This window comes from Lepisma saccharinum, chromosome 10, assembly GCF_977018435.1.
Source record: "Lepisma saccharinum chromosome 10, izLepSacc3.1, whole genome shotgun sequence".
NCBI classification, from domain to species: Eukaryota; Metazoa; Arthropoda; class Insecta; order Zygentoma; family Lepismatidae; genus Lepisma; species Lepisma saccharinum.
Window position 1 is genome coordinate 86,224,452 of NC_139238.1, and position 13,222 is coordinate 86,237,673.

The following is a 13,222-nucleotide window of genomic DNA, read 5'->3' on the forward strand; positions in this document are numbered from 1 at the left end:
ATATGAATGTGAAGTTTAGTTTAGTTCATTGCAAAAGAAGTATATCCAAGATATACATCACATAAAGGTATACTACTTTGCCTTCACATCCACATCTTACTTTACATAAGCATTTCAGCTGAAAATAAGTTGCGTAAATATTCATGTGGCTATTAAAACAACCTGACAGTTTTATTGCATTACTTTTATTGTTCGCATAACAACAGGTTGGCTACTAGTATCCATTTGTATAGATTAGCTTCAATTGAATGGTAAAAAAACATTTCATACAGATAGCCGTGAAGTTAGCAAAATAACCCAACGAAGCCAAGTTACATGCACATAATTCTGTTGATCTTATTTGATTCTTTGGTATTTGAAAGAAAAATACCAATGTAACTATGAACTTCCAACTTATTACGTCTCAGGATTACAAATGCTTGTCTCCAAAAACACAAGTGACACATAATAATTGGCCAATTTACACCTGTATGATTATTTCAAAATTCTGAATGCAGACAACAAAAGCTTTCTTCAATCAAATATCAATAAACATTACGAACATAAAATCCTTACCTGTGCAAGTGAACAAGCTCCTAAAACAGCTCCCATCTTGAAAGCCTACTTTCAATTCTTTGTCTCCAATATTATTTCTACTCTTGCACGGTAATCTTCGCAAATCTTAGTCCGTTGACATCAACTTATGCTTAATTACCAATTAAATTAGATTACAAATATTAGTTAATGTAATTGTGAAAATTTATATGACAAATCCTTTTCGGAGAATAATATTTGGTAATTCCAGATGTCCAATGACAACATATGACGTCATTACCAGATGATCAACCGACAGTGCTACCAGGTATGAAATACAAAACAGCGTGTTTGTGGTATTGGTTATTACTGCTAATACAAAGAACAGTTCTCAAATATATGCTGTAAAACAAGTTTCAAATATGATGTCGTGACGGAAAATAGAAATATACCGTCTTCCATTGAGACAAATTGAATGCAGACGCTTGCTAACATGTATTTTATTGATTTCACAACACAGATACTCGCAAATCCGGGAACTTTTCTAACGATGGAAGCGGCCCCGGCTCTCACCCAGCGTCGAATATCATGGGTACCTGGGGGAAACCCTGGGGGGTATGATGCTGATCACATCACCCCCACTCACGACCGGATCAAGAAAGTGTGGGACGTTACCCCCACACCCCCTATACGCCTTCATGGCGTGGTGCTATGCACAGGGGAGCACATTACTTTTTCTTTTTTTTTTTTAGTTACTCGCAAATTCTTCTCACTGCACGTGATTGCTGTGGGGTGTAAGGTCACCCAATCTCACTTCCACAGGCGTGTGTAGACCCCCTGATTATGGGAGGGGGGGCAAAGTTTATGAAAGTTCAGTCGGGGAAAGAAAGCCCTCCTTCCATTTCACTATTCTTTTTGTATTTAAAAAAAGTAACGTGGCCCCCTTGTGCTTTGCACTACGCAATGAAAGCGTATAGGGGTGTGGAGTTAGGGCCCCAATCTTTCTTGATCACGGTCGAAGGTTGGAGGGGCTGATGTGATCAGCACCACGCCTTTACCACCCAGAGTTTCCTCCAGGTACACCCAACGGGGAAAGATACAGTAGACGAATTGTCCACCACCATTTTCATTCGGTCTGTATTACACATTGTGATGAAAATGAATTGAAATGATGACCTCAATAAGCAGAGAACAATGCCTGCTTGGAACCAACATAGTTTCATTCCTTAAAACAACAAAGAATGTAGAATAAAAAAGTAATTAAGATAGCGGTGGACAATTTGCCTATCATTATCTTTGCCGTTGACTTACCCACTTTATACGACGCTGGGTGGGCACCAGAGTCGCTTGAACAGGTGGAAAAAATCCCAGTTCTCACCCGCCGGATCGAAGTCGAGTCTCTCGTATGGTAATTGGGCCTCCCCGATGGCGCAGTGGTAGCGTCCTCGTATTTTAATCAAGAGGTCCCGGGTTCGATACCCGGTGGAGGCACATACTGGTTCGGATCCCACTTTAAAACTGTAGGTCCAGTCCCGATTAGCCTTACTGTGCATAAAGTGGACTTAAAACATCAAATCAATCAATCAATCGCATGGTAGTCAGACGCCTTAACGACTGAGCGGGTAAGAAACAGGATGTGTACAGAGTGTCCGGACCCACCTAATTTTTCGTTAGTGTAATTCTGGGCGGGTGCAGTGGCGGCGATTAGGGTTCGTAAGGGCAGTTGCCCCCACAGTTTTTGCCCACGCACTATCAAAGAGTAAAGACTTTCTTTGTGCCACTATGGCATCTTAATGCTAAGCCTTGTCTACTATGAGAAAATAAACTGTCATTGCTCCGTTAGTTTTGGCACCAGTGCCGGATCTACGTACAAATTTTGGGCCCACCTGCAAATTATTGCCAACCTACCTACCTACCTTTACACAAAGAGAGAGGGCTGAGCCGATACCACAATTTGCCGATACCGATTCCGATACCTTAACCGATTCCAACCGATACCGATACTTGCATAATTTCAGTAAAATAACAAAGGCTAAGTCACAAAACTCATCACACCACATTAGTATTAATGATATCAAATACTCCTAAATTATTCTTGGATGAAACTGGCGAGGGAGGAAAAAGACGTAAAAATATACACAAATACAGATATATATATATATATATATATATATATATATATATATATATATATATATATATTTGTGTGTGTGTGTGTGTGTGTGTGTGTGTGTGTGTGTGTGTGTATGTATGTATGTATGTATGCATTCACATGTAAAATTCCGCAGAAGTACGAATGAGAGAGAGTGAGTGAGGAAGCGATGTAAACAGTTTGATGATTCCAATATTTTCTTTGTTGACACAATATATTCACATTTTTACCGTTCGTCAGTGTTATCATTTGATGCTTTTCAGGTATCTGGTATAATGCTATTAGTGTGTTATTATTGTTCGAGTCTACATATCTAAGGTAAACCAAAAAGTGTAACATTTCAAGGTATTTATCCCCGCCTCGGACTAGTACGACAATAAACGACCGTCTCAGTAACGAACTAAAAAAAACCTGGACCGTAAAGCCCGCATCACACGGAACTGGATTTCCAGTAGGTATGTCCTAGTTGGCGCTGAACTTGCTATCAATTTGCTAGTTTTCGCCTCACACGATACTTATCAGCGTACTTGTCGATAGACTTTTGTTCCCATACGAGGGAAGTTGTAATGGCGGCCGCGTGAGAAGTAAACAATGTATCACTTCACATTTTTAAAAGCCGATAATTATTCATCCGAGAGGAATAATGTTTCGTATAACACGTTATTAAGTACAAAACAATAGCGCTGCTTAAATACATACTTTACAACGCTTACTGTACACGCATGGAAGCATATTTTAGTTGTTTCAAGAGTAAACACCGTGCACTCGACATAGATGGTGTAACTCAACGCGCCTTTCATGCTCTATACGTTATACATTGCTGGAGTAACACTCGGAAACCACAGACAAAAATGCTCCTTTGCACACTCACAGATTATCTTCACATGGCGAAACTTTGCTCTGATTGGCTGTTGCACAGAATCCAGTCGAGGAAAGCAAGTAGCAATTAGAACATGTCCTATTCCTCCAAACCAGTCAAGCAGTCAGACAGGCGGCCATGATTGCTACCTAGAAAGTTAGTTCAGCGCCAACTAGGGCATTCCAACTAGAAATCCAGTTCCATGTGATAGGGGCTTAAGTAAAAGTCACGACCGGTTTCCCGTACCCATAATGACGTCTGGCCCCGTGCCGGGGTATGAATGAAACGTCATTTCGGGGGCCGGGAGTGGACTTATTACAGGGGGTGATCTGATATATGTATATATGACACTGTTTTCTCACACCTGGAAAATTATATATTCATGTATTTGTTGCAATCATGCAGTCGTAACTTTTACCTGATTAAAGATGGGTTGAAGAGACCTTCACCATTGCGAAATTCTAACCTGATTCGATTCTAATCTGACTGCTACGCGGGAAACACGGGGAGGGTGATCTAAGGTCGGAATTTTTCCGGCTTTGTCCACGCATAAAGCGGCTCCAGGGCCCACCCAGCCTGAAATTAAATGGTACCCGGGGGAGGGATGGGGGTAAAGGCGTCCGCAGCGTGGTGCTGATCACATCACCTACAAGATGGCCGACATCTAAAATATGTGGGGTTCACATACCCTGGATGTGCCTTAATGCACGGTGCTATATGCACAGGGAACTTTACCTTTACTTTTACGTGTATATATTGTATTCGTTTCTGTACCCCTGAGTAACTAAGTTTCTTTTTTACATATGCATATACGAACAAACGCTGAAGGCCCCCTAAAAGGCTTAATTGTCTCCGCCCCCCGCACTGAGGGGTTTTGCGGCTTGTAGATCCGGCACTGGCCGTTACTGTCTGTCTGTTTGTCTGTGTGTTGTGTGTTTTATCTCTAATGCAGAAATGGAACTCATATTCACGTATGTTTTGTGGAATGGCTTTAAAATGTTGTTCATTGCCGACAGCAAGTCAATCTGTGTGATGACTAAAGGCCGGACATTAGGCATTAAAAATCATAATAGGCAGGCAAAAAGGCACCGAAATTCTAGAAAATAGGCAGTAAAACTTGCTACGAAATGCAACACATCTTCCAACAATACTTTGTTTAATTAGGACGACATACCTCAGTACACACGTGGACTTATACTTCATATAACGGAACCGAATCCAAATAAAATAATACATGCTTCACGTTCTGGTTAGAGCACTATATATTACTGTCAACACATAATACACCTTGGCAGTCATTCAGAAATATTCTTCAAGCACCGAAAAGTGATTGGCAGCTTAATAGTAATACAGACAACGGAAGGAAAACAATAGTCTATCATGGAAATATTGCAACATAAGTTATTTTTGTACCCAATTGTGCGGAATTATATGGTGAACAATATATTAAAAATCCGCTTTCGAAATGTTTTGGTAAAATCCGCCATCTTGGAAAATGGTGTCAAAATCCTGGTTCTTGAGATATGAGAATTTTGTCAGAAGTTTATTTATTTATTTATTTATTTACATGCATATGTGTGTGTGTTTCTGTATAGCAGAGATCTCTAACTAACATGATTCAAATTGAAACTTTGAAACAATTTTTCTTTCTTCACATGCAATAGTAGTACAGTAAATATGCCTTTGAGATCAACCCTGATTTTTTGACCTCTAAGAAAATCGCACCAAAACCTCAAAAATTCACTTTCTCTCCACGTTCCGCGCCTCATTTATTGCGCTGACGATGTTTCACAGCGAAGAAAAGCAGTGATGAGTAAATGCACTTTCTCATCCTTGAAGGATGAATGCGCCTTATCGTAATTTTCTAAGTCCGGCCATGTTTATATATCGTGACCTTTGTAAACCTCAAAATGCTCGGAACGATGTGATCTTTCTGCCACACACACGCGTGCGCCTCTCATTATTTCTGTATTGTGACGTGTTTTTTTTTTCAAGCAAACAAACAAATAATAATTGTTATTTTTTTTAGGATTCCTGGCCCCTATAACCCCGCCAGGGTGCGTGGTGCCCAACCAAAAAAAAAAGTTCTAACGGCTGCGGTTAGATAACCACACCTCTGTAGAGTTTCACGTGTTTTTTATTCTCAAAGGTCCTATGGGACACCTCTGTTTGTCAAAAATTCGAGATATTTGCAATTTAACGCAGGACTTGGAAAATTTTTGGTTCCATGACGACCTATGTTTATTTTGGTAGGGGAGGACAGAGGACATCGAGACTCGACCGACAAACTAAACCCGACCTTTCTACGACTATTCGTTCAAAAGTTACGAGTGATCAAAGTTTTGGAGGGTGGGTTAACTTCTTACCCCTTGACCCCAGGACCACCAAAACTTGGTACACGTATTCTACACCTCCAAAATCGACAGGGGGTATCTAACGATACCGGATGGGGTTGTTTTTCGATATATTTTTTTCGATAACTCTTACCATTTTCGAGATATTTGTAATTTAAGATTTTTTTAACGCTGTGGACTTAGAAAATTTTCGATTGATGAAAAATTGGTTCCATGACGACATATGTTTATTTTGGTATGGGAGGACAGAGGACACCGAGACTCGACCGACACACTAAACCCGACCTCTCTACGCGTACTCTACGTCACCAAAAAAAAAATCGACAAGGGGAGATTTTTCGATAACTCTCACTGTTTCCAAGGTTTTTGATAGACGACAACGACGGAGTCATCACTATGAAATTGTTAGAAAATTCCCCTTAGCCAAGCAAATCACCAGTTACATGACCCCCCCTCTCTCTCTCTCTTCTCTCTATAAAAAAGAGAAGGTCATGACATATCCAAGCTAGTATTATTGACGTGACATTCTTAACAGGTCGACGTCACATATACACACACGCACGCACACTCGAGGAATGTTTGGAATGCAAAACTATTGATTTTGTCTGAGTAAAAACAACTAGGTTACATGACAATTCTTGCTAACATTTCTGTGTTGCAGAAGTTTCTTTGGAAAAATAATTGCAATTAAGAAATTATTAGCCCTGTCTAGTTCGATACACTTTTAGACATATTGTGGAGTGCAGGTGCATCCCAGCGCCAGGCAAGTGTAGTAGAACTGTGTTTTTTGAACTTCTGTAACTATAAAAGAATTCTTATACAATAAAATTGGAATTTGAACTCTTGCGTAAAACAAATTTTCAGTTTTTATACTTGTAAAATCAGCTAAAATCATGATTTTCAGTTAAATTACACTAAGAGAGCTCACTATGAAATTGTTAGATTTTGGGAGGGGTGTTTACTCATACCCCCTTCTCTGACTACTGAGGAGCACTGGAACAACACATCTGTACTCTTCAACTATTCTCACAATATTAACTGATCTGTAATGCAAGAACTCTTTAAATAGCCTAAGCGCAGATCGCATCTGAAACATTGAGCCAATCAGAAAACACCCATTACATCATAACCAACCAATCAGAAAACAACACACGTCTAATAATTTGTTGCATAATATTGAATAATAATTTGTTGCACAACATGATGCAATAGAAGTAGACCAGAAGTAGACGTGTATGTGTATGTGTGGGTAAATATATATAGGTGTAGGTGTGTGTGGGTGTGGCTCATATGAGCATCTTGGATTAGTTTTAAGTGATGCCAAAACAATATCGAAAAAACAACATATTTTTAACAAATTTATAAACAACAATTTGGCAAATTCAAGTTTAGCCACATCAATCTGAGGGGGGGTCATACTTTCTCGGAAGCTTTTTTTTACAAAAATCGTAGGTTATACACAGTAGCAATGACATTTTGTAGACATTTTGCCTAAGTTTTAAGTATTTCTATACAGTCAAAAATACCTCTTCATTTCTCAAAAACCTCTTCATTTCTCGCACCAGTAGTACCACCAATTACACTACCTAAATGACAATAGTTAAAGACATATTTTAGCGAATTACGCCGGCATAAGCTAAGTACGTGTTGCTAGAAGGCCTTCGTCGTTGCAAGACACCTAACCCATTCACTAAGAAATAAGAAAAAAAATATTGACGTACTAAAAAAAGTTGACTTGTTCACCAAGTTCACAGATGTTTACTCATTGATGACTCCGTCGTTGTCGTCTATCAAAAACCTTGGAAACAGTGAGAGTTATCGAAAAATCTCCCCTTGTCGATTTTTTTTTGTGACGTAGAGTACGCGTAGAGAGGTCGGGTTTAGTGTGTCGGTCGAGTCTCGGTGTCCTCTGTCCTCCCATACCAAAATAAACATATGTCGTCATGGAACCAATTTTTCATCAATCGAAAATTTTCTAAGTCCACAGCGTTAAAAAAATCTTAAATTACAAATATCTCGAAAATGGTAAGAGTTATCGAAAAAAATATATCGAAAAACACCCCTATCCGGTATCGTTAGATACCCCCTGTCGATTTTGGTGGTGTAGAATACGTGTACCAAGTTTTGGTGGTCCTGGGGTCAAGGGGTAAGAAGTTAACCCACCCTCCAAAACTTTGATCACTCGTAACTTTTGAACGAATAGTCGTAGAAAGGTCGGGTTTAGTGCGTTGGTCGAGTCTCGATGTCCTCTGTCCTCCCATACCAAAATAAACATAGGTCGTCATGGAACCAAAAATTTTCCGAAAATTTTCCAAGTCCTGCGTTAAATTGCAAATATCTCGAATTTTTGACAAACAGAGGTGTTCCATAGGATATTTGAGAAAAAAAAACACGTGAAACTCTACAGAGGTGTGGTTATCTAACCGCAGCCGTTAGAACTTTTTTTTTGGTTGGGCACCACGCACCCTGGCGGGGTTATAGGGGCCAGGAATCCTAAAAAAAATAACAATTATTATTTGTTTGTTTGCTTGAAAAAAAAACACGTCACAATACAGAAATAATGAGAGGCGCACGCGTGTGTGTGGCAGAAAGATCACATCGTTCCGAGCATTTTGAGGTTTACAAAGGTCACGATATATAAACATGGCCGGACTTAGAAAATTACGATAAGGCGCATTCATCCTTCAAGGATGAGAAAGTGCATTTACTCATCACTGCTTTTCTTCGCTGTGAAACATCGTCAGCGCAATAAATGAGGCGCGGAACGTAAAGAGAAAGTGAGTTTTTGAGGTTTTGGTGCGATTTTCTTAGAGGTCAAAAAATCAGGGTTGATCTCAAAGGCATATTTACTGTACTACTTGCAATGCTGAAATGACGTAAAGCAAAAGCATGAAACCGTGGCTCCAATGAGCATTGATCAGTTGGCAACCAGTGGGTGGCCTTTCGTTCGGGATTCGACTGCAATGAGAGAAAAATCTTTTCGCGTCAGTGGCGGTGATGAATCAAATATTCCAACCGTGAGTCTGGCTCCAAGTTTGAAGAATAAAGCAAAGTCCAGCTCTTGGGGCAGCACCAGTGATATTGCATGTAGTGTGAATCATCAGTTTAATTTTTACGTAGCGATTTATGGAGAAATGAATTTTTCGTCAATATTTAGCAAAAATCGCGTTTATTATTTTCGCTCCGTAGAGCGAATGTTGCAACGTCCCTCTAGTGCACTTCTTAAAATAAACTTATACCACGGCTACAGATATCTTAATCTCAGGGGATAGGTTCTTTATTCGAGAATTCCAAATAAGAAAGCGTTTTATAGCAAAGAGGATATAGTTATATGCGGATCTATATTCTGAAAACTGTACCCAATACAGAGAAAATATATAGCGAAGCTTGTATATACATTGAAATATATATATATGTGCTGATTCCAAATTTACGTCGGTTATATTATTCTTATAAATATGTATAATTGAAAGGAAATCTTCTTCTTCTTTTCTTGTCACAATTTTGGGGAAAAGGCTTCTTCTTTTCTATCTTTGACTAAACTGACAATAGCGCCACCTCCTATGTAACGACCAAAAGGGGAATAGCCCAGGATCGCTAACAGCAAGCGCTGCCTATGGCCCAGTGCGTCTAATAAAGAGCGCAACCGTAAGTGCTTCGGGGAGTCTAATTGAACACAGCGCCACCGAGGGACGGGCAAATACAAAAGCTGACGATGTTCTCCTCGCCAGAGGTAATAAATCAAATTTTGATCACTAGGATCTAAAAGGAGATATACATTTCTGAATTCATTTGCTCACTTATTAACTTTCCTGATTGTTTCATATACGAGCATATTCTTATTTACCTTAATTGGCTATTTACAACCTTTTATTCACTGCTCCTATAATTTTTATACTCTTCCTCTATGTATTTTGCATTTATTATAATATATATAATCGCTCTTTTCCGATCCTAGTTTCTATAATGAACTCTGCTCTTCTTTATATGGCGTGCTGCCATCTATCGTAGCTCTCGGGAAACATTTCTTCCTTGCATTTTTCATTGCGTCGTCGGAACTGGCACGTGACAATGTTTCAAATGCCACTACTCTTCTATGAGCGACTTCCGTGGCGCTGTGAAGAGCACAGCTCACAGAGCACAGATTAATGGATTTTACTTCGTGTTTGTGCCAGTTTTGGCTAATTGCGAAGATGAGGATGAGTGATGATATGATGAAATTGATGAATGTACACTAACAAACATCCATGCCGAGGCCAGGATTCGAACCCGGGACCCCTGGAGTTGTAGCGCGATGTGCTAACCACTTCGCAGGATGAAAAGTGATAAGATGAAATGAAGTAGTAGATGGGACAAACCCACATGGACAGCACCCGCCCCCCCCCCGTCCCCGCCAGCACAAGCCCCACAGACGATTATATTGGCAATGGATCCAGACGCCAGAGCCTCGTTAGTCTGCAAAATAAAGTCCACGAAGTACTAAGTTGAAGTGAGGTTGACATTTGGTTGGGTGTAGGAAGGTCACCCCTTACACCCCGGAAAAAATAATGTGTTCCTTAGTTTTAGCTACACATCAAATTTGGCGCTGCAGACGAAGTGCCATTTGGTGCTTCCCCGACGGCGTAATGGTAATCGTTTTGTAATCAAAGGGTCCCGGGTTCGACACACTGTGGAGGCACGTTGGACAGTGGTACGGATCCCAATTTAAACTGTAGGTCCAGTCCCGATTAGCCTATCTGTGCATAAAGTGGACTTAAAACAATAATTTAATCAATCAATCGAACTATCATTTGAAAGATTTTCGCTTCCAGTCCAAGGCTTCAAGACTGCACTGCCAGACCATTCTCGGAGGATGTTTGCAGTGATGTGCCGCAGACTATAAGTTTACGTCTACGTGCGTTGTCTACGCGTAATCTACACGAAGAATACATTGACTTATAGTTTACATAGTCTACCGTAGACAATGCAAACAACAGGGGAGAAAGAAATCCAAGTGGTCTTTGAAAGAGAAAGTATTTTTTTCTTCAAACATGCCGATAGTCTGGGCCAACTTAAGACCATCCGACGTAATCAATGTTATGGAATTTTCACTAACGACGGGAAAAGGGACTACCGGAAGAAAAACAAATGACAGCTATAGTGAAAACTGACATTATTTTTTACACGGACAAAAGGGAAGGCTATTTTTTTTTTGGTCTTATTACTGCATGTGTCTCTAAAGCAGATTTTTCCACGTGTGAAATGGTGGAAATAGAAGTAAAACAAATCTTGTCACTCTACGGACATCACATTTTTTTGGGTATGTCGCGACAAGCTCATTTTGCAGTTGAATTAATACCTAGTGAATTGGTTGAACATGCTTAAAACACTTATTTCTGGACAGTGGAATACTTGACGCTATGTCCACCTACTGATGCTGGTTGCTGCTTCCAGAACGATGCGCGTGCCTTGCACGGAGAACGCCGAGCGCCATGTTGTCTAGTTGATTACGTAGATTACATAGTTTACATAGTCTACATTGTCTACACGTAGAATGCAGACAATCGTTGTTTACGCGTAGACGCCCATCACTGGATGTTTGCTTCAAGTACGGTCTTGCCTTGCACCTTTCGGACACGGCCTTAGGCCAGCTTTACACGAAACATTTCGGTTAGATTTTTCGATTACAATGTATAATATATACAGCACGAAAGGTACGTCTATTTACACCATCTATGGTGAGTGCAACGGTGTTTACAATTGAAACAACTAAAATATTCTCCCATACATGTACAGTAAACGCTTTAAAGTATGTATTTAAGCAGCGCCATTGGTTTGTACCTAAAAACCATTTAATACGAAACGTTATTCTACTCGGTTGAATAGTTATCGTCTTTTAAAAATGTGAAGTGATACATTGTTTACATCTCACGCGGCCGCCATTACAACGGCACTCGTGACCTAGAGCTCGCCTCTGATTGGTTACGCTACGAAAAATGATACGGACCGAGCCTATCCTTGAGAAATGCCATGAAATATGCCATGGCATCTGAAATGCCATAAGATTTTTTACTTTACAGGGTGGCATTTTGGTCATGGCATAAATGTTAAGAAAAATGCTAAGGAAAATGCTAAAAGCTAAAAGCGGGCCTAGAACGGCTTAGAACAAGCAGAAACACAAATGATCCCAAAAAGCAGGCATATGCTCTTCAGTAAAATTCGAAGGGTGCGAGCAGGCGTTTCACTTTTGCTGCGTAGATGGTCACGTGATCGAAGGCTCCCCGCGGGCGAGAACGAAACTGAAAGCTGATCCAGAGATGAAGCGTGCAGGCTCCTTGCTCCACTTAATGCATTCCGGCATAAAATAAGCAGCTCTTCTTGTTTACAATACAGCCTTCAGTGCTGTCAAGAGAAATCCGACGCTGGAAAGAATATGCCATTCGTTCACCTTCATTTTTTCCCCCGTGTTGCCATCAACTTTCCTCTGAATCTGCGTAAATGAGACGAGGAATGTAATTTTCGGGAGACAATGAAAGTGAAGAAATGAACGGAAGAAGAGCTCTCAATATATAAAAAAGGAAAGAATTGATGTAGAGAATCTGCGAGAAAAAATGAAACGTTTTTTTCAGGGTCGAATAGTGAGTAGGTTCTGGTCTGCTGGAAATATACGAGGGCTGGGGTATAAGTTATGGCAACTACATTTTCATCTCAAAGTTAAACGATAAACGGTGGTACATACAACAATATAATAGTATGTCCCGGAGAACATGGCACTCGTAGTATGTGGACACGTCACTAGATGGCAGCATGATGAACGGTTATTGTGGTAACGGTTTATTGAGTCAACCACTGTTCAATGGTGTTTACAGCATTCGTGTATCAGAATAGCCGTTGTTGTATGAAAGAATGAGAGAATTATTGCCTGTTTGTTATTTTTTCTATTTAAGTATTTTCCAAGTTGTTCATTATTAAAGTAATTAAAAGTATTAAAAATTCACAAAAGCAATATTAACAAGAAAATAAGATACAATAACGTGATACGCGTTTCATATTTTTATATTCAAAAAATGCCTTTCACATAGTAATATGCCTCTTTTATGAAAATTATGAGTGTATCATCATCATTATCAATATTCTACCATGAAAGGCATTTTTTGTAGAAGTTAAATACTTTGATCCATATATTTAATGGAAATTCAATCCAACGCAATAGAAACATGGTCTCCATTTAGCATTTGACGAAATATATCGAATGCACTGTGAAAATTTTGGGACAACACTGCTCATAACTATCTTGAAAGAGTAGCAATGCACATAAACAATAAAAAAAAAAGTAACCTTTGAAATGTTTAACATAGCTACATC

General features: G+C 39.7%; 1 protein-coding gene across 2 annotated transcripts in view; it reads right to left on the bottom strand.

Annotated features, from left to right (window-relative positions):
• Positions 1-811, bottom strand: part of Serinc (serine incorporator TMS1) — a 50,897-nt gene extending 50,086 nt beyond the window's left edge. For both annotated transcript variants that reach the window (XM_083130078.1, XM_083130077.1), the window contains exon 1: positions 556-811. In XM_083130078.1, the coding sequence (XP_082986204.1) occupies positions 556-591 (36 nt within the window). In that variant the 5' untranslated portion in view covers positions 592-811. The remainder of the gene's footprint in view (positions 1-555) is intronic.
• Between the last annotated feature and the right edge of the window lie 12,411 nt (positions 812-13,222).